Raw genomic sequence first — 22,317 nt, 5'->3', positions numbered from 1 at the left:
CAAATAGAAAGCAGTTATTTTAAATAGTAAAAATATTTCAGAATTTTGCTGTTTTTGCTGTACTTTGGATCAAATAAATGCAGCCTTGGTGAGCAGAAGAGAATTCTTAAAAAAAAAAAAACATTAAAAATCTTACTGTTCAATAACTTTTGACTTGTAGTGTAGGCTGATTATTCTTATAGATTGAAACAAATGTGCTTTAGCCAGTATAAAGAGTATGAAAAGTGCTCTGAGTTTCTGCAAGAAAAAACAAAAACAAAAAAAAACACCTTGCTGGAGATGGGCTTATTATTGAAAATTCAAACTGATTGTCTTGCCAGCAGGAGGCGCTTTGAGAGCGGCAGAACTAGCGGTTTCTTCTGTAATGGCTGTAATCAAAGCAGCTCCGCTCATGAATGCTTCTTTATCAGATAAAATGAAAATGCCATCGAAACTTTTCTGAAGACAGTCAGTTCTCTTCAGAGATACATTCATATAAAACGCCCGGCAAAATGGATTAAAAAAATGGTAAAACTCAACTGTTTAACTCTAGGGGAGTTGGAAAATGAGCCTATTTTCAAAAATAGTGGAGTGTTCCTTTAAGTTCGGCCATCCTACACACACGACTGACCGCTCGCTCGCACCAACAGGAGGAGGAGGGTCGTGTTACTCTCTACACTGCACTCAACCTGAGGGATTCCTACACTTTCAGTCTTTGAGAAGACATGAAAAGCAGCGCATACCGCAGATGCTAGTGAGAAAGCAGAAGCGTGAATGCGTGGCGACTGTGTCAAAGGGACGCCACAATAATAACAGCAATACAATAGAGCTACAGATGAACAAGCCTTCAATGACACAACGAGGCTACAGTTAGATACAAACGAGATTATATAAGGGAGCAATAAAAGTGAAAAAGATCTGTAGCCAGGGTAAAAAATTGACAGGATATTTATTACCAACTCGAAATTTTGTTGTTTTTAGTTTTTTATTATCTATGAAAATATTTGATTTTAATATACAATATGGTCATTTTCATTCTTATAATTTAATATAATAATCACACTTCAGTTCCTAATAAAAACAAACTGGTTTAAATTACACAACAAAGCTACTTTTTTAGCATTTGGCAGTTGGCGGGTGTAATTTTGGAGCGTGGTTGGAGCCCTTTATACAGGGTCCTGAGAGGATATGGCTACAGACTGCAGTAAATGTCAAAAACAATCATAATTTTCCAGTTTTTTTAAAGCCGAGTTACTAACGATGCAATAAAACTAGAGAAGAGTTGCAGCCCTTTGTACAGAGACCTGAGAGTACAGGGTGCACCATAAAAAGACTATCATCTTTCTCCATCTTCACCGCAAAGCTTGGTAACAGCAGTCAGTAAAAGGACAGAAACACCACAAATGCACACAGCTAACATATCAAAGCAAGCATTAGTACATAACTGGCATATATTGTGGAGTCCAAAATTCTGACAATCAGGGACTTAAAATGAAATTTAAACCTGAAAAATAAAGAGCTTTAAGATTTAGAAGAATGCAAAGGAAGCGTTAAGAATTATTTGGGATATTTCTGTAAATTTGTGGAATTTACAGAAATTCACAGTGAACCACAAGATGCTCTTTCAATCATTTTTAAAATCACACTGGACAACATGATCAGCTGGTTTTGTGGAGCTTGTGAAACTGTAGTGCTGCTGTCATTTAAAGCGAAAAGGAGACAAGCTAAATACTAAGACATTCTAAAAAAAAAAAATCATGTTCATTTTCAATTTAATTTTGTACTTATTGGTACAAAATATATAATTTTGGTCTCAGACTTTTGCACCCAAATGCATGAGTCCAAAGAAAAAAAAAACTGATAAATTACTCTTGTGTCTTACCTTTCAGCTGATCAGTAACACTGTGCCCAACACGTTCCCTCACTCGCCCGTCCTCCCTCTCGTAACGGTCATCCAAAAAACTTGCTGTGACCTCAGACAAGTGCACCTTTCCCGCCACGCCCAGCTGCTCCATAAGATTGGCCAAGTTGACATCATTGGACCAAACGTCAAACTTAAAGCGTTTCATTCCCAGAATACCGCAGAGCACGGTGCCGGTGTGCACGCCGACGCGCATGTCCACGGTCTCCGACATCTCCTGGCAGAACTGCTCGATGGCCTGGATCATCCCGAGCCCCATTTCCACACAGCAGTATGCGTGATCGGGGAGCGGCTCAGGGCAGCCCGCCACACAATAGTAGCAATCCCCAAGAGTGCTGATCTTCTCGCAGTGGGTCAACTCACACAGACGGTCAAAGCGACCGAAGAGGTCGTTTAGCAGTCCTACCAGTGCAGGGGCTGACTTGTTGGCACTCATTTTGGTGAATCCCACAATGTCTGCAAAGAGGATGCTCACCGGCTCCATGCGCTTCATGTTGAAGGGTCTGAAAATGATTTGCCCGCGAGGGATAGAGTTCTTCTTCCGCTTGTTGCTTTTGGGACTGGACGAGGTCGCGGCGGAGACGGAGCAGGCACCTGCGCTGTATCGTTTCCCAGAATTCTCGCTTTCCTCGTCTCCTTGCTTCATGAGCTCGTCCGCCACCAGCCGCGGCATCACAGAGTGGATCATACGCTCCTTCAGCGCCTTCTCCACCTCCAGGTCCTTCCCGTGCATGATCGCTTGACCCACCTTGAGAAAGGTACTCCGAGAGCGCACTTCGGACATGATGAATATGTGAATGCCAATGATATGCGCGCACAGATGAAGCAGGACTTTACCCGGGCCAAGCCAGCTCAAATCCGACCTTTCTGACCCTACGTAGCTACCGTCCATCTCAGCAAAGTGCAGCCAGCCTAAAGCCTCGTAGAGGACAGAATACACCAGGCCGAGAAGCACCGACACATACAGGGGCAAATGCAACACACTGTACAGCAAAAGCAGCACCTCCATACAAAGCGAGAACGTCCCAACGGGTGATATACATGGAGCATTATGAGACGTAGGTAGTAGTGACTGATTGCCTGCTTTTTGGACATCAAAATGGGCAAACTGAGCAGTTTGCGTTTGAGGCGCCAAGGTGATCCCAAACATGATCACTGTAAGTAGAAAGGACACGTGGTTGTAGAAACGCGCATACGGCCTTGAGAACGTAAACCAGAGGAGGAGGAGGCACAGTACAAGAAACCCCGCCATGGGGACCAGGAAGTGTGTAGGGTCACACCTGGCGCTATTGATCCCAAAGTATATCCCCCACAGGAGCGCGGCGGTGGCCAGGTAAAACAAGATGTAGCGGAATCTCCTCTGCATCTGCGGGAAGCAGCGTTCCCTGCACGCCTCCTCCAGGATGGACGAGTTAAACTTGGGGTCCCAGCACTGCGCGGCAGACCTCTCAAACAGCGGCGGCACTCTCCTCGGACTGCTCAGGTGAGTCATCATAGCCCTGGGAACGCCCAACTCCCCTGAGCTGCAGCTTGACGAGATACTGTATTTGCAAGGTTTGGAGGAGCCCATGTCGACTGGGTCGCCTTCTTGGTCTGGTCCCACCTGTTGATTACGGCTGTCGGTTATCCGCACCGTAACCGATCCCCCTTCGCTATCGCACCTCACCTCCGTCTCGTGCAGTGGCTGGTGCTGCTCTGGCAATGCCATGGCGAGACGACAACAATTGACTTTTAATTATCACATATCACCTACTGCTGACAGTACAGAGGAAGTGGCACTTGACATGGATTGGTGCAAGTACAAAAAGCACAGTCTGTTTGTGAAAAGAGTCCAGCCAGAAGTAAATTCCAAGTGCATTCACTATGAGGATGGACCGGCTTGGACTCTTGAGCAGTTTCTTATCCGTGCTGGGATTACGTCAGCACTCAGATTCCATTATATTCTATGGCTCAGTGGCGCGTGGACGCGCATGTGTGTACTTTTGCTCCGTGCGCGTGGACGAGACTGAGGCACTGCCATCCGCTAGATCCTGCTTTTTAGAGCACATCGCTTGAATTCAACACGACAGGAGCAAACATGTATCGATAAAATAAAAATACAAAAATAGGGTGGTTAGTTTACATAGGGTGTACTGACACGCTGAGTTTTTTAATCCAGTCAACACCGTCCCTCAAACACCCTCTCCAATGCTCGACGATGTTTGAATTAACTTTCCCTTTCCAAATGACATGCAAAGGTAATATAAGTTTATATTTCATATTTCCAAATGCCAGATTTTACACATTTCTTGTACTCGGTTTCGGTGTAATGTCAGTTTGAAGTCAGCAAACACCAAACGTAACGGTTGCTGCTTGTCGAAAGAGTATTAACGTTACCTGTAAAGAAAAGAAAAGGAAAAAAAGGCGCCAGTTTCTGAGAGAAAACTTTTTTACACGTGCCACCGTTCCCTTTATACGTTCAAAAAACACAGAAAACTGATTCAAAAATCTCTAACGATGTATTCCCTTAGGGGCTGGCATCACGAAGATGATTTCCTGTAAACCGCGGGGGAAATAAACGCCGGAGACGGTAAGACGTAAAAGCCTCTCTTGGCGTGGAGTCCACGGTATGTCATCAAAAGAACAGGTACGTCCAGTATAATTATGGCTCTATTTATTCTCTGAGTAATTCATAACCAGGGCTGGACTGGGACAAAAAATCGGCCCTGGCATTTTTTTGGTCCAGGCGGCCCACCACCACTTCGATATATATAGGCCTATATATATTTATATATACACTATACCAGTCAAAAGTTTTTGAACAGTAACATTTTTTATGTTTTTTTTTTTAAAGAATTCTCTTCTGCTCACCAAGCCTGCATTTATTTGATCCAAAAATTTTTTTCAGGTTTCTTTGATGAATAGAACGTTCAGAAGAACAGCCTTTATCTGAAATAGAATTTTTTTGTAACATTATAAATGTCGGTGACACGGACCGTGTCCATAGTGTCATTGTGTCACCTGCCAATGACGTCATAGCCCCTCGATTTCCGGTTTTGTTTTGAAGAAAACATGGAAACACCAAAGACGCTTCAATATGTTGTGCGTTTTAACTATTAGAATTTCCAATAATTTGTACTTTTTAAAGATTTTATTCTTTTATTCTGTATATATAAATTATATATAAAATATTCTTCATATATATATATATATATATATAGTGCTGTCAAGCGATTCATCGTTTGACAGCAGTTATATATATAACAGCAGGCTGCATAACAAACAATAAATAAATAAGATTATGACAGGTTATTTATTTTGAACATAGTATAAATAAGTAAAATGTGCTAGCTGAGTTAAATTAGAACAAGGAAGAAAAAGAATAACGGAAAAGGAAGAAAAATAGGACACCGAATCCCAGGTCTGTTTTATACAGAGTGGTAAGAGTCTCTGTACATACTGTGTTTAACTGGCTTTCCATTGATGTGAATCTCATCTAAGTGTCACTTATACTCTCATTCATTGCTTTGGTGCCACTCTTCCATACTTCCCACATCTCCCACCATTCTTCTGTTACTGTCTCCTCCAACGGTTTGAGGGCTTCTCTTTGGTTTCTGCAGCCGCTTCTGCCTTGGCTTCCCGTTTCTCTGCCAGACTGCTGAGCAAAGCCGGCAGGTCATCTGTGATGGCCTTCTCGATCTTCTCCAGCAGGCATCCGCCTGACCAGCTGCAGTACGAGGAGAGGAGCTTAAAGCCGCTGGGAGGATTGACTCCAAAGAAGTCCCGATACGCCTCCGGTTCTGGCAAGTCGAACTTACTCACATTGGTCTTGGCCAGAATGGACTTGAAGATGTAGAATTTGTCAGGGTCACTGACAATATCGTTGAAAACCTCATGTGGGTCACTAAACCAGCCCAGCTTCTCATAATACGTCTGCAGGTAGCGGTCGACCAGGAGGGCGTGGATGCGCACGCGGATGCCGTGCTGCCGAATGAAGGCGATTTTGTTTTCCAGCCGGTTCTCGATTACCTGATTTAGGTCCTCCAGCAGAGAGATCTCCTCACGTTTAAAAAGATCTCTGTTGGTGTCAGGAGCGTAATCCTGCGGCCAAAATGAGCTCACGTAGACACGTGGTGGTTCTGTCACGTTAATCAAGGGTGCCATGCTCCAGAAGAGGGCGCCGTACACGCGCATTAGGTCCTGGGTTGTTAGACTGTCAGCCTTGTTGAGGATGATACGGATCTGTGACTCGTGTCCCTTCATCTGTCTGAACAGCATTTCAAGTTCTAAACCGACATCCAGTTTGGTTGGGTCAAACACCAGGAAGATGAGATCGGCACGGTCGATAAACCACTGGCACACTTCGCTGTAGGGGTACCCTAAAGGACAACAAGAGAGTTTCAAATTTGTAAATGTACACTTAGTTATACTAAGTATTAGTACTCATGTTAGTATCTTTTAGAGTTGAAGCTGATTTTTTTATTCAGAACTGGTGCCTTCTGGTTTCTTCTGCCAATGCTTGTAGAATACTGTACTAAATACTAAAAAAACGACTTATTCAGTGGTGCTGAAATATTTATAATATATTAATAAATTAATACAAATATTTTAAAATGTATTTAATCCTTTGAAGGTAAAGTTACATTTTCAGCATCATTACTCCAGGCTTCAGTGTCGCATAATCTTTCAGAAATCATTCAAATATGATGAACTGCTGCTTAAGATACACTTTTTATTATTATCAGTATTGAAAGCAGTTGTGCTGCTTAATATTTTTGTAAACTGTGATGCATTTTTCAGAATTCTCTAATAGGAAGTTCAAAAGGAAAGCATTTATTTGAAATAGAAATCTTCTGTAATATTATCAGCGTCTTTCACTTTTGATCAATTTGATGCATCCTTGCTGAATGCTGAACTTTTCAAGGGTAGAGTATATTTCAAAATTGCTTTGTTTAGTATTGCTGTTCAATAGAGTTAAAGCCAATTATTGGATTGTATTTAAACTCTGAAAAGTCATGCAAATGCCTGTGTACACACATTTTTTGCAAGAATTGTTATGAATGCATTTTTATTCAAAATTTGGGTCACATTTTATTTTAAGGTCCAATTTTCACAATTAACTATTAACTACAACTTTTGCCTTACATTCCTACTGCTTATTAATAGTTAGTAAGGTAGTTGTGAAGTTTAGGTATCGGGTAGGGATTAGGGATGAAGATAAAACAGCCAATATGCTAGTAAAATGCATGTTAATAAGCAACTAGTTGATAGTAAATAAAGAGTTAAATTAATCAATAATGAATTAAAGTGTTAAAGTCTAAAATTTGTTCATGATATTTCATTTCCTTTTCCAAGTATTTATTCCTTAAATGTCATAAAAGAAACATCAATGGAAATGTGGCGCGTCAGAAATGGTCTGATAACCTAGATTGTGTATCTATATTCAATTCATGTTCAGAACTGCATGTTGTCTGATTGTCCTCTTGTACATACCAAACTCAAACAAAGTCTTTGTGAATACTGTATTCTCACCTCTCTCTTGTTGTTTGCGGTTCTCGATGATTCCAGGCGTGTCGACAAAGTTGACGCGCTCCAGGAGTTTGTGCGGCATCTCGATTCCCACCAGCTTTTCCAGAAACCCCTGACCAAACTTCTCCAGGGGTGAGAAAGAGCGGGAACTGTCTGCCGCCATGACAATACCCTCAATGGTGCGAAACTTCTCACCGTGCATCAGTACAGTGTATTCTGAGGTTGTGGGCTCAGCCCCTGAGAAAGCAAACAAGAGCGAGATGAAGGAACAAAGGAGGACTACATTTCATTTTATTTCAATTTACAATCAATCATTTGAAGATTGATGGGTTACCAGTGTACAGCTGTTGTGAAGTGTCATCAAGACCTAGAAGATAATTGATCATGGAAGACTTGCCAACGCTCCAAGGACCCAGGAACAGGACCATGGGCTTAGAGGTGATCTCTGCATCTGAATAATGTGAAGAAAAGACAAGAGTTCAACTGAGGATAGGGGTTCATTTAGATCCTTTTCATGGTAGAAGAGCAGTAGTCTGGAGTGATGTTGTAAAACTGAACCCAAAATCCAAAGACTTTACCTGACACTTCATGCTGCCGGAGCTCATTGTATTTGTAGGCCTTGTCCATGGGTTTAATTGCAGTGTTGTAGACATGCTGCAGCTTCTTCAGAGCATCTACGAGAGGTAGAGTTGATGAAATTATAATAGAAACTGACTCATTCTGCTACCATTTGGAGATTTTGGTGAAGCTAAAATGTGACTGATTAATGAAATAACTGGCCTCATATGGTACACACTGTATAGCCCTGAAAGGTACTTTTATATATATTTTTTTATTTTCATTATATGACACACCGACAAATTCCCGTGAAGGTTCAGCTGTTGCCAGACGCAGCGTCTCTTCGATGTGAGACTGATCTCTTGTGGTAGGACCTGACGGGGTTGTTTTCTCCACTGCCAGAGAAAAACAGCCAGTCAAAATCAGTGTAAAACATGAAGCTCATATAATAACATTTTCTTGTAGACCCACAAAACAAACTTTTAATCATTTAGCAGTTTCAATTTTTTGAATTGCCATTTCAGTTATTTATCTTATGCTGTTTTAGTTTGGTTTTCATTTTTTCCATTATTTATTTCTATTATTTTAAGCTAACATAATTTTATCAATAGTGTTTGTCTAGGTTTACAAAAATAATCTGCCTCCTAAACACAAACTGTCATGTTGGGTCCATCTACTGCAACATCTACATCAGACATCTATTTGGAGCCAGTTAAACACAATCAATGTACTATTAAAAGCATCTGAAACATTTCTTCCCTATTACAAAACTGTCCTCCATGCAGGCCAGAGAACATATCGTTATGAATGGCAATGGATTTCTGCCAAGGGTTATTTCTGTTAGGTTATTTTGGTGGTGGGTTTATTCCTGTGCCACCTTCGACCAAAGTTATCAGGTGGAGAAGCATGAAGAACTGACTTTTACAGTAGTGTCCTCTTCTGCCCCCTGGCGACGAGACAACAAAATAGTTCCTTCCCTCTGGTTATTTCCACTGTAATGGAGTTTAACCAGAGGCTTTACGATGATTCTGAAGCTTTTAAGTATATTAGACTTTACATTAGTATAAAGGTGCAGTCACATTAGCAATTTTTTTTTCTCAGACAGAAGTCACCTTTAAACCAAGCAGCTTACATTCTGCTGGCGAATGACAAATTTACGTGACCGAATTGAACATGAGGAAAATCTGCCCTCCTACTTAATTCCTGATTGCATGGATTCGTATTTAAGTGATTGGATATCACGCATGAAATTTCGCAGAACAACGGTAGAGGTGCCATCACATTTAACATTGTTTAGGTGTGCGAAATTAATTGTGCACAATCTAGAACTTGCGATTTTCTAAAATAATTTTGCAAATGAACTGAATGATTCTAATTCGACAATTTGTTTTCTTGTCAATCTTGTTTTTAAATGTCCAATATCATTTATGCTGAGTGAATCATATTGTACCTTTCGCAGACGCTTTGGTTGCTGGTACATCATCTGACACTTCTTCCACTGTTGTTTCTTCAACAAGTGCAGAAACATCTTCTTGAACCTGTTCAGGAGTTGGTTCCACAAGCTTCACACTTTCCTCTTGTGCTACTTCAACAACCTCCTCAACAACATCTGCAACTAGTTCCTCAGCTGCTCCTGCTTCCATCATTTCTTCAAAGGCTTCTGGTTCTTCTACAGATCGCTCTTCTTCCACAACCTCAGGAGCTCCTTCTTCCTCCGTTACAGCTTCCTCTTCTTCAGCTTCTTCCTCCGTTACCTCTTCTGATTTCTCTTCCACTGGCTCTTCAGGCTGAGAAACCGCCTCTGCCTCATCTTCTGTCTGAGAAATCTCCTTGTCCTCACTTGCCTCATCTTGAATCTGAAGACCCTCCTCTTCCTCAACTACCTCCTCTTCAGTCTGAGCAAGTTCCTCTTCTTCACTTGTTTCATCTTCAGTCTGAAGAACCTCCTCTTCAGTCTGAGCAAGTTCCTCTTCTTCACTTGTTTCATCTTCAGTCTGAAGAACCTCCTCTTCAGTCTGAGCAAGTTCCTCTTCTTCACTTGTTTCATCTTCAGTCTGAAGAACCTCCTCTTCAGTCTGAGCAAGTTCCTCTTCTTCACTTGTTTCATCTTCAGTCTGAAGAACCTCCTCTTCAGTCTGAGCAAGTTCCTCTTCTTCACTTGTTTCATCTTCAGTCTGAAGAACCTCCTCTTCAGTCTGAGCAAGTTCCTCTTCTTCACTTGTTTCATCTTCAGTCTGAAGAACCTCCTCTTCAGTCTGAGCAAGTTCCTCTTCTTCACTTGTTTCATCTTCAGTCTGAAGAACCTCCTCTTCAGTCTGAGCAAGTTCCTCTTCTTCACTTGTTTCATCTTCAGTCTGAAGAACCTCCTCTTCAGTCTGAGCAAGTTCCTCTTCTTCACTTGTTTCATCTTCAGTCTGAAGAACCTCCTCTTCAGTCTGAGCAAGTTCCTCTTCTTCACTTGTTTCATCTTCAGTCTGAAGAACCTCCTCTTCAGTCTGAGCAAGTTCCTCTTCTTCACTTGTTTCATCTTCAGTCTGAAGAACCTCCTCTTCCTCAACTACCTCCTCTTCAGTCTGAGCAAGTTCCTCTTCTTCACTTGTTTCATCTTCAGTCTGAAGAACCTCCTCTTCCTCAACTACCTCCTCTTCAGTCTGAGCAAGTTCCTCTTCTTCACTTGTTTCATCTTCAGTCTGAAGAACCTCCTCTTCCTCAACTACCTCCTCTTCAGTCTGAGCAAGTTCCTCTTCTTCACTTGTTTCATCTTCAGTCTGAAGAACCTCCTCTTCCTCAACTACCTCCTCTTCAGTCTGAGCAAGTTCCTCTTCTTCACTTGTTTCATCTTCAGTCTGAAGAACCTCCTCTTCCTCAACTACCTCCTCTTCAGTCTGAGCAAGTTCCTCTTCTTCACTTGTTTCATCTTCAGTCTGAAGAACCTCCTCTTCCTCAACTACCTCCTCTTCAGTCTGAGCAAGTTCCTCTTCTTCACTTGGTTCATCTTCAGTCTCAAGAACCTCCTCTTCCTCAACTACCTCCTCTTCAGTCTGAGCAAGTTCCTCTTCTTCACCTGATTCATCTTCAGTCTGAAGAACCTCCTCTTCCTCAACTACCTCCTCTTCAGTCTGAGCAAGTTCCTCTTCTTCACCTGCTTCATCTTCAGTCCGAAGAACCTCCTCTTCCTCAACTACCTCCTCTTCAGTCTGAGAATCTTCCTCGTCGTCTTCTTCCACAGATTCCTCAACAACTATTTGTGACTCTACATCACTGTCTACCTCTGAGATCTCCTCCTCCTTCACGTCTTCACGTGCCTCCTCAATAACTTCCTCCGCCGCTGCTTCATTAGAGTCATCTAACTCAGCTTCTGCCTCTTCTTCCTGTGCTTCCTCCTCAAATATCTCTTCAGAAGAGGTCTCCTCTTGATTCAACTCTTCAGATTTCTCTTCTGAAACAACCTCTTCCTCTTCATCCTCAGAGCTGACATCTTCTGCCGTGGTGTCAATATGTGCACCAGTGCCACAGGGTTGGCACACAGGTCTGTTTGGTGCAGGAGTGTCATTGGAGGAGCTCTGGCTTATATCCTCTGTGCCATCACAGCAGTTAAACAGCTCGCCTTCAGACTTCAGCTGGAACGGCACAAGCGGCTCAGTCTCAGACTCCACTGCATCTTTGGAAGAAAAACAATAATATTACCCTAAATGTGATGGGATATAACTCCGCACATTCACACAGAATGAAGAATGAATCATATTTGATATTACAACATAATGGCGACAAAAGTAATTATGCACAAGTTCGATTAATTTTTTACCAAAACACCATGGAAACCGAAAACCAAAACCTAAAAATAGTGTTTAAATAGTTGAATTTGGTAGTTGGGTAATTGATTTGGTACTCCGTTTAGGGTGTTGTTAAACTTTGTAGTAAAGTTCTTCTGCAACGAACTGCCTCTCAATATTTCAGCCAAACCAATTTTATATGTTGCTACTCTAGCATCATTTTTGGTCACAGTGAAGTGCATCCACACTGCTTACATGTGCACCTATTGTACTGTAGCTTATCCATGTCGTATGCACAAAATGGATGCTGACGCAGGTTTTTGGCCAAATGTTTTAGTTTTTGGCGAAATTTCAGTACAAGTGTGCCACACACGTCCTGAAAAGTGAAGCCAAAACATTTTGATCGCCACCTAGTGGCTGTCTGAAGTATAGGTCATAAACCCCACCCTCTCCAAGTAAACAAATGGGATATGAGCCAAATTACACTTCAAATAAATTTTTCCCAAAGATGGTTTCCATCATTTTAGGTCAGGGGTGCCCAAACTCTGTCCTGGAGGGCCGGTGTCTTGCAGAGTTTAGCGCCAACTTGCCTCAACACACCTGCCGGGAAGTTTATAGTATGCCTAGTAAGAGCTTGATTAGCTGGTTCAGGTGTGCCTAATTGGGGTTGGATTTAAACTCTGCAGGACATCGGCCCTCCAGGACCGAGTTTGGGCACCCCTGACCTAAAATGATGGAAACCATCTTTGGGAAAAATTTGATGCTATAAAAACGGGGTGTGGCGCCATGATTGTGAGCTTGTGATTAGGTCTGCAAGTGTTTGGGTGGGACTTTGATACAATCACTGCACAGACTCAGACTCCAAATGAATCTCTACTGCGCAGACTCAGACTCCAAATGAATAAGGTGGCCATACGTGCCATTTTTACGGGACACATCCTGGCCAGGATTTCTGTATTTGGCTCTGTTTTCCTGTTATACTTGCTGAGGGTAATGATCGACCAATAACGTGCAGCCATTGTACACATTCGACCAATCGTGGTGTGTGAGAAGGAGGAATCTACGGAGAATGGTCAAAGTGATGCAAATACGCACACGTTATGTTCGTTCATTCATTCGACTTGAAGCGGCGCTGCATAGACCGATCGTTGTATGAAATCAAAGTACAGCAAGCGCGATTCAAAAGCATAAGGAGCCGTCTGCTCTCTAGCTCTTGCGGTACTTTGATGTCACACACCGATCGATCTGATGGTGAGCTCTCGCGGATGTCATACAACGATCGATCTGCACAGCGCAAACAGCCAAAACCTGGATATTTTAGGCAATATAGAAATCCTGACAAGGATGTGTCCCGTAAAAATGGCCCGTATGTTCACCCTTCAAATGAATCATACTATGTAGACAAGACTTAGGATCCAAATGATTTGCTACTGCACAGACTCTGACTCCAAAAAATGAATCGCTACTGTGCAAACTTGGACTTCAAATGAAAAACTATACAGTGCAGACTCGGGGTCCAAGTGACGTCATTTTTGCAAGATGACAGCGGCCATATACTGAGAGGTTTTGGCTTCACTTTTCTATAGTGGAAGGAAGTAGAGATGCTTTGTCCATTTTCTTTTAGTCTATGCTTCCACATAACATCCCTGAAGAAAAGCATCTCACACACTGCAGGTATATAACATTAGCATACAGGATTCTGTGTTGGAGACAGTATCATCTACAACAGGAGTGTCCATTCCTGGAGCTCTGCCTTCTTGTAGAGTTTGGTGAAAACCCTGCTCCAACACACCAGTTTGTAATTATCAAGTGTTTATGAAGGTCTTAGTTAGCTAGTTCATATGTGTTTGATTAGGGTTAGAGCTGAACTTTGGAGGAAGGTAGATCTCCAGGAACAGGACTGGGCACTCCTGATCTACAACATTACACAACTAAATGAAATAAAACCATGGTTACTATCCTCAATCATGTACAGACCTTAATTTAAAATGGTGTAGCTGTAATAGCTGGATTTGAACAATGTGACTTGGTGGTAGAGCTGCTGTTGGCACAAATGTGTGAGTCTGTGGCGATGACCCATCTCTGTGATTCATGCGGCGATGAATGCTCTCGATGAGAGCTAAATGCTTTTCATGTGAATCACATCTTGAAATAGGGAGCAGAGCTGGCAGGAGAAGAGAATGCCAAGTCCTTTCTGTTCATGTGGATCATCAGAGCAAGGTTTATTTTTCATACTGTCCTCCGGCGCGAAGGCACCTTTACTCTGATAAAGGTGTTAGCATGGCGTCTTTGTACTGGATTTCAACCTCTAGTTTTAATGTCAAATGCTTCCATTGAAAAGTGCAGCTCCACTTTCAAGCAAATAATGGCGCATTAATTCGTTTGCCAGTAACATTTTTGCAGATTGAAGTGTTTTCTGTACACAGCCATTTCAGTGGCCTACAAAATGTAATCCATATTAAAATGTAAAAAATGCACATTCAAAAGCACTTTTTTTGACTTAATGCTAAATTACTATCAAACGACAAACCCTAAATTGATTTAGCCATACATTTACGCAACAGTTCAACAACATACTGACAGCAGAGGGCACCAGTGTCTATAGTTAGTTCAGAAAAACCTCTTCTTCCACCTTTGGCATTTGACTACTTGTAAAAATGCTCTCTGACAAGCTTATGTGTTCCTTAGAAGTCTCTAATTAATTGAATTGGCTCTAGTCAGTGTAAATGCGATATGTTTTGCACACTTATACACATGCTCACAGCCTCAGGAGAGCTGTATTTAGGCCAAAGTCATAGTGCAAGAGTGTCATCAATGTAACCATGAGTCATTTTGAAGGCCTAAGGCCATGTTACTGTGGTATGAGTTACTCTTTATTACTAGCTTGCTGTCTTTACTAGTCCAGGATTATGGTTACATAATTGTCACAACACTAATATGATGTAAAATTATTACTTTTATGAAGATACAGATGAGGGGAACTTGGATTTATTTGACCTTGCAACTTCTTTTTTTAAATGTCACTGAAATAGAAAGGCTGGTTATGATGTGCTACAGAACTTGAGTGTTGTACTATTTTATAATAAGTTGAACAGCTCATTCTGTTCCATATCATATTCTACCATGTTGATTTAATTAAATTAGAGCCTGCTTTAGTGGTAAGAAGAGCAGCAATGCTACGTTCTCCAAGGACCATCCCTATATCCACACAGGTATTGTTTTGTAGACAATGGCTGGGGAGCTTTTGGTCACAGTGGAGAAGGAATGTTTGAGTGTATTATTATTCCAGTGTCTCAGGTGTCTCTTGTTGAAGTAATACCACCAGTACTGGTAAATTACCCCAAAATGAAACCAACCATCCATATTTGATAATACAAGATCATCTGCATTTTTCCAGTAAGGTCTAAGTGACGTAGACCAGCCCCTTCCCCCTTCGACAGCATGTTCTGAGGTGAGGACAGAAATGGACAGGTGCTCGATCCCAAGTCCTAGGTCTTCATGACACAAATAGCCTATGCTGAGAAGAGTTTCTCTGCTTTTATAGACTAAAATGACATTTCTCTTCAGTTTATTTCTGATAGCACTGACTGTCAAACCACTATCTTATGTGGTTGTGTAGAGGAGTGATTTATCAAAGATAACTGTGGTCACTAAGCAAAATTTAATTAAAGACACAAAAGAACACGAAAGAATGATTTTCATGACATTCATTTTTCGTTATGTTTCCAATGCGGATAAAACACCAAAATACTGTGAACATGTTCCCTGCAAAAACATACAATGCGTGACCAGTGAAGTCTGATTCTCAAACAAAAAATTAACCTTCTATGTCCCCAAAGGCGAGTGAATGACTCTTACGAGCAGGTTCTTTTTAGTGAATCGATTCATCATTTGACTAGTGAAGTCTGATGCTCGAGTGAATGACTCTTATGAGCCGGTTCTTTTTAGTGAATCGATTCATTGACCAGTGAAGTCTGAAGCTCGAGTGAATGACTCTTATGAGCAGTTTTTTTTAGTGAATCGATTAATCATTTGACCAGTGAAGTCTGAAGCTCGAGTTAATGACTCTTACGAGCAGGTTCTTTATAGTGAATCGATTCATCATTTGACTAGTGAAGTCTGATGCTCGAGTGAATGACTCTTACAAGCCAGTTCTTTTTAGTGAATTGATTCATCATTTGACTAGTGAAGTCTGATGCTCGAGTGAATGACTCTTATGAGCCGGTTCTTTTTAGTGAATCACTTATAAATCATGAAATATATATTGCCCTTTTTGTTTGTTTGTTTGTTTGTTTTACATTATTGAAATGATCTCAGCATTGTATCTATTTTTCTTATATTTCAATAGTGCTTACAGATTTGCTTATTGACCATTTGTATTCCAATTAGTCTATTTGGTTCAACCCAATCTCATGAGAAACCATAACTATTGTACTAGGTGACGATTTAGTATAAATTTGTACGATATGATTTAAGTAAATATATGTTTTTTTAGAAAATAAAGCTTGAAAGTCCACCCCTAAAACTAACAAATTTGCAACAAATTTACCAAAATGTAAAATAGTTACAAATTTTTTGAGAGTGCGTTGATTTGGTTTCATGTATTTGTTTATGCATGGATATGTGTTTTAATATACCTAATGCATGTACGTACTGTACAACCTGCTGATAAGTGTTGTGTACGTTTTATTTGTTTGTATAGCAACACGGTTTACTCTGGCTTGCGAGTAATGTCTGCGTACGATTGGCTGGTGTGACTGGGCTGTAACAGGGAAGCCCCAGTGCAAAAACAGGCCACATACAGTAGCAAGGCAGGACAGAGGCTTTAAGTCCCTCTGTTAACATAATGGTTGCCCCTACAAGGCCTGCAAGACAGAAATAAATAGTGATTGAGACAGTAGCGTTGTGACAGCAGCTGTGGACTGTAAGCGTATATGTGGATAGAAAGTACAAGGGGGCGTGTTAGCGGAGCTGTGAAGCATGACCATGCAACTGCTCGACGAACAGAGTCTGATTTCATGGTGCACTCTGAACACCTGACAGCACAGACGCAGAAAGAGAACAAGAACAATGCAAGGACAGACAAGGATAATACTAAAAACCAAGCAGGAGGAAGCGGCAGTCTCTAATTATTTCACCAAGAGTAACCAGTTTGAAACCAACAGTTTCCCTTACAGTTGATTGCAATTTTGACCAAAGGATTCCAGCTATCATCAATTCAATGAATAGGAATTTTAAAGAAAAAGATATAAGAATTAGTATTCAAATTTGTAAGAATAATAACTAGTTTTCTTTGTGGCAATAAATTCTGATACATACAAGATCACAGGAATGCGGCAAAAATATATATTTTTTATGTGTATTAATTATTAACAGCACAGACGCAGAAAGAGAACAAGAACAATGCAAGGACAGACAAGGATAATACTAAAAATCAAGCAGGAGGAAGCGGCAGTCTCTAATTATTTCACCAAGAGTAACCAGTTTTCTTTGACTACTGAGAGACAAGAAAGCCACCAACAGTTTCCCTTACAGTTGATTGCAATTTTGACCAAAGGATTCCAGCTATCATCAATTCAATGAATAGGAATTTTAAAGAAAAAGATATAAGAATTAGTATTCAAATTTGTAAGAATAATAACTAGTTTTCTTTGTGGCAATACATTCTGATACATACAAGATCACGGCAAAAATATATATTTTTTATGTATATTAATTATTATTTTAAAAAAATACAATTGAAATGCAATTCATACATTCAATAACTTTGATACACCTCTTCTATGATGAGCATGTTTTTATATTTCTAACTTAAAATTAATTTCACTATTTGTCAGGGTGATATAATTAAAGAATCAAAGTGCTGTAGATAAAGTGTATTAAGTATTTTGAAATGTTTTATTATTTACCTTCTAAAAAGATATGTATTTTAACAAAATGTCTGCACTTATTAATATTTGAGAAACATTTGTCTTCCAATTCAAAGTTATGTGTCGTTACTGATAAAGTCATGTGGTGCAACCAACATGCAGAAAAAATATTTAGAAAAAAAAAGAAAATGAATGCGTGTCAAAGTCTAAATGTCTTTAAACAATTATGACAAGGCAAGGTTAGTTCAGGTCAAGCGGTGCAACTCCCTAAAAAATTAATAATTCATGGTAATTATAAAATTTGACTTTTAAAAGTATATCAACATTTTTTTTAAAGCTATATGACCTACATGAATATAAAAAGTATATTTCAAGAAATCAGTATGCATTTTAAAGCAGAATTTTTAAATATTTTTTTATTTTCTTTATCGTGAACACTCTTATCAGTCATTGACCTATAAAAGTGTGTGTTAATGATTAAGATGTATGATTTAATATTTTAGAATTATTTGAGATTTATTATAGTTTTTGAATGTTTTTATTTTTACTGTTTTTATTTAATTGAACTTTTAGTAATTGTTATTTGTCATTTTAATTAGTTTTGTAATTTTGTTTTATTATATAGCCTAGTTTTTATTCATTTTTATCCCAGTTTTAGTTTTTTTAATACACCAAGTTAAGCTTTGTTATGTAGCTAAAATTAAAAGATCTTATATATATCATTTATTTTATTTCAGTTAACGTTCATATTATTTCAACTAACATTTCTTCCCCCACCCTAATGGTTTTAGTTATAATATTCCTGGTATAAACTGAGCGCAGCAGATGAGATCTCCCCTGTTCTATAAGACATTTTCATACCTATCAGAAGTTACATAATTCAACGGAGTAATAAGAAAGTTGGTCGTTCAGTTTTTTCAAGGCATTATGTGTCTACACAAGCCCTGAAATCAGCGAGAATGACTCCCAGAAACACTTTCGCCGGCACTACACATACAGTACATGCCATCCAGAAACTGAAATTCAACATGCTGTACTTGAGTGCACTTGATGATTCTTAGTGAAGGAATCAAAGAACAATTTGACTAACTTACATATTCAAGTTCATAAAAACATTAAGACTAGAAACCCCACATTTTACTACACATTCTGTAAAACACTCCTCCATACACAAACTATGAATACAAGCAGGCAGATGCAGGGACGCTCATCTCCACCAAGGACAAGCAATCTGATCTAGGACTTCAGATACTTATCTTGAGGCCTAATACTCCCAGGCGAATACCCAATCACTGTTACTAAAACCTTTAACTTCACACTTCAGCTGCGTACATGCAGAAGTCACCTGCAGCTCTTAGTTCAGCAGTCCACCTGCGTTTGAATCCAGTTTTCTTACCTGCAGTGGCGAGTGCCAGTAGAGGCAGCAGGCAGCAGACGGGGAGGTAAAGCCTCATTTTGACTGCCAGGACTGTCCAGGACCCCTCTCAGGCTATATATACCCCCAGAGAGGGGCGAGAGGGCATGCGGAGGGTCTGGGGGTGGGGCGGCGCTCACGGACATCGGAGCATTTGCACAAGCGTCAGCACTGGGAGCAGCTGCCTTCTCCAATCAGATGGCCTTTAACCTTTGCTTATTTGTAACCGTTTCTGGGTAGCTGGGTTTAATAATCTGTGGAGGAAGAATCAGTTGTTCACTCAGGGGGACCAAATCTGAAAACATAAAGAACTGAAGGTGGTGAATTTAATTTTAGTACTTCAGGTGACCAACAGATGGCGCACTTTTATTGACTAGTTTTCAAGAAAAGTACTACAAATGCAAGTATTACCATGTTTTTTGGACATTTTAATGTGGTAATACAATGTACTTTAAGACCAATAGAAAATGACAGTTCTGCAGTAGCAGTCTATGGAAGCCACGGAATTAAAGAGTACAAAATTTTATATCCAGTTTACATCTCACAATTTCTGTCTATTTTTCTTGCAATTCCGAGTTTATACCTCACAATTCTGAATTGTGAGTTATAATGGCTGAATTTGGCGATACAAACTTGCAATTGCGAGAACTGGTGTGAATTGGTGTGACGCTCATATCTTCCCTCCTCTGGTAAGCGAAGTTGTGTTGAGATGAGAGGGATTATTCATTTAGAATGGGTGCGTTTGTGGGATTCAGTGTATAACAAATCATATAATGTAATGATGATTTGTTGGTTGTGTAATTTTAGATTAGCTGGGTGCATCCAGGCAATGTTAACGTGCATGTAAATATAGCACACTTGAAAGGTAATTCTCCCTTTTATCGTATTTATGCAAGGAAATATTTGGGGGTAATATAAATGGAACCACATACCTCGAGTAAGCAAGGTTTGGGGTTAATCAACCGAAAGTTCAGGGTTTAGCTGATGATAAATTAACCATGCTTTCTGGAATACACCCCTGCTCCGGAGCAGGTTATCTTCAGAGAGCAAGTTACTATGGTTACTTACATACCCTGAAAGTAACCTCCGATTTTGGAACCGAAAGCTGAGGTCATCTGCTCGCTTATCCTCAAACATACCCGGTTATGTCACATAACCTGCTTTCTGGAATACACCCCTGGCCTGTTTGTTGTTTTGAATTGTTTGGTTGATTGTGTGTGCGCGAGTGCATGTGAGTGGGTAACTGATTTGTATGCAAGTTATTTTGGTTATTTTTTGCCTTTTTTTTTTCTTTTTTGTATTTTCCTTTAATTATATATGTATATCTTGATTGTGTTTAGGTGTTTATTAATCTTGTGATTGTATTGGGTTACGTACCATCTTGTCTTGCTTGTATTGCTCATTTAGGAACCCAGAAGTTGTTTTATTTTGGGGTTGATTTCACTGGATGATCACTTTTTTTTTTGATTGTGTATCTTGTGGGGTGGTAATAAGGTGAATGGGTTTTCTTTTCTTCTTTGTTTGTTTGAGTGATTTGGTTTGTTATTGAAGGGTTTCTTTGTGTTCCTGATTGTGCCTTATCCATTGTTTTGGTGTTAGACACCTGTTGCCCAAGAAAAAAACAACTAACAAGCAACAGACAACTTTGGTGTTATTTCTCATTACTATTATTATTATACTTTGTTGTTCCATGTTGTAGTTTATTTATTTTTTTCTCTTCATTGTTTTTATTGTCATTGTTACTATTATATTGATTATTGTTATATATATATGGTCCATTAACAGAACCTCTTGGTAGGCTATCTTGTTTTGAGGTATAGTGTACACCTCTGGTATTTTGGGCCCTATATGTAAGGTATCTTGTCCACCCTAAACACTGAGTACGTTTACATGGACGACAATACTCTGATTAAGAATCTACCATGTAAACAGAGATTTTTGATTATCTTAATCCGGCTAAAGTCATAATCGAAGTAAACAGAAATCGAATTAAGACATGTGGAGTATTCCTATTTTAGTCGCATTACTGAAGTGCAGAATAGACATGTAAACACCTTATGCCGGGTTCAGACTACACAATATTTTTGTCGGTCACGATAGTCACTGTGTCAGATTTCACGATTTTGACTCCTAAAATCTTGTGGTGGTGTGGACAAGAAACATGTCAGACTACACGTTGCTTCCCGACCATTCATCTCATGCCGTCTTTAATGACGCGCATGATGTCATCAAGAAGGCGGAACTAGGACTGACTTCCGAAAACAAGAGTGTAAACATTGCTGAAGCACTTCCGCTATAGTTCGCCAGCATTTTTCTTTCTTTGTTCTGTCTGGTAGTCCCTCGATGACACATCATACAGGCAGGAGTACTGTTGCCACAGCTCCACGAACCTTTCCTCCATCTCATAATTCCACCTAGCAGCACCATCATCTCTCTTTCGTTTTGCCATGTTTGAAACCTGTGTATGAAAGAGCTTCTGTGCTGCTATTGGTCAACGTCACCAATGTGACAGAACTCGTCGTGGACGACGGAAAAAAAATTAAACATGCTAGTCTTTCTGTCGTGATGTCATGAAGCATCGCAGACGCGGAATCGGTTGTCGTCCACTGACACACTACACGTGCTGAAATGATGGAATCTTGCGTCCCGACGCCCATTGTCGTTTACGAATCCCCACAAAACCCTACGTCAAACAAATCGTGGCAAAATCCATAATGGGGCACTTTAATCTCTTTCTTTCCTTTTTTCATCCCAAATTTTTAAATGGTATTGCATCATATGTACAGTATGTATGTGAGTATATGATGTGTTTCCATAAAATATTAAGCATCAAAAACTTTTTATCAACATTTATAATAAAAATAAATGTCTCCTGAGCAGCAAATCAGCATGATTTAAAATGATTTCTGAAGGATCATGTGACAGTGAAAACTGGAGTAATGATGCTGAAAAAAAAAAAAAATTATTATTCCAAATGTTTGACCGTTTACTGCCCAGACGATGTATACACTAGACTGGTGTAGAGTATGCAATGCATGCTGCACTATGTAGACATACAATTAAAGTATACCAGGTTGAGTGCTTGGTATAATATAATGAATATATATCAATGTATTAAACACTAATGCTGTCAAATGATTTATCGCGATTAATTGCATCTGAAATAAAAGTTTTTGTTTACATAATATATGCGTGTGTACTGTGTATATTTATTATGTATATATAAATACACAAACATACATGTATATATTTAAAAAATATTTACGTGTATATATATATATATATATATATAAT

At 39.8% G+C, this 22,317-nt stretch overlaps 2 protein-coding genes across 5 annotated transcripts in view; both read right to left on the bottom strand.

The window, feature by feature from the left end:
• Positions 1 to 4,477, bottom strand: part of LOC107755348 (adenylate cyclase type 9-like) — a 48,289-nt gene extending 43,812 nt beyond the window's left edge. The window contains exon 1 of the mRNA XM_016572112.1: positions 1,862 to 4,477. Coding sequence (XP_016427598.1) covers positions 1,862 to 3,608 — 1,747 coding nt within the window. The 5' untranslated portion in view covers positions 3,609 to 4,477. The remainder of the gene's footprint in view (positions 1 to 1,861) is intronic.
• A 726-nt stretch (positions 4,478 to 5,203) lies between these two features.
• On the bottom strand, positions 5,204 to 19,101 carry LOC107755346 (sarcalumenin-like). Of its 4 annotated transcripts, none has more exons than XM_016572106.1 (9): positions 19,006 to 19,101; positions 11,134 to 11,627; positions 9,910 to 10,389; positions 9,417 to 9,849; positions 8,263 to 8,361; positions 7,987 to 8,082; positions 7,743 to 7,859; positions 7,412 to 7,645; positions 5,204 to 6,258 (listed from the first exon to the last, which is right to left on the bottom strand). In XM_016572106.1, exons 1-9 carry the CDS (start codon positions 19,061 to 19,063, stop codon positions 5,453 to 5,455), a joined length of 2,817 nt encoding a protein of 938 aa, XP_016427592.1. In that variant the 5' UTR covers positions 19,064 to 19,101; the 3' UTR covers positions 5,204 to 5,452. The 4 variants fall into 4 exon arrangements, with proteins under 4 accessions (XP_016427592.1, XP_016427593.1, XP_016427596.1 ...); XM_016572107.1 differs by having other exon boundaries at positions 9,970 to 10,389; XM_016572110.1 differs by lacking the exon at positions 9,910 to 10,389 and having other exon boundaries at positions 9,417 to 9,753; positions 10,510 to 11,627.
• Between the last annotated feature and the right edge of the window lie 3,216 nt (positions 19,102 to 22,317).

This window comes from Sinocyclocheilus rhinocerous, unplaced genomic scaffold (assembly GCF_001515625.1).
Source record: "Sinocyclocheilus rhinocerous isolate Xijiao unplaced genomic scaffold, SAMN03320098_v1.1 scaffold2307, whole genome shotgun sequence".
Lineage (NCBI taxonomy): Eukaryota > Metazoa > Chordata > Actinopteri > Cypriniformes > Cyprinidae > Sinocyclocheilus > Sinocyclocheilus rhinocerous.
This window is presented reverse-complemented; position numbering and strand designations above follow the sequence as displayed.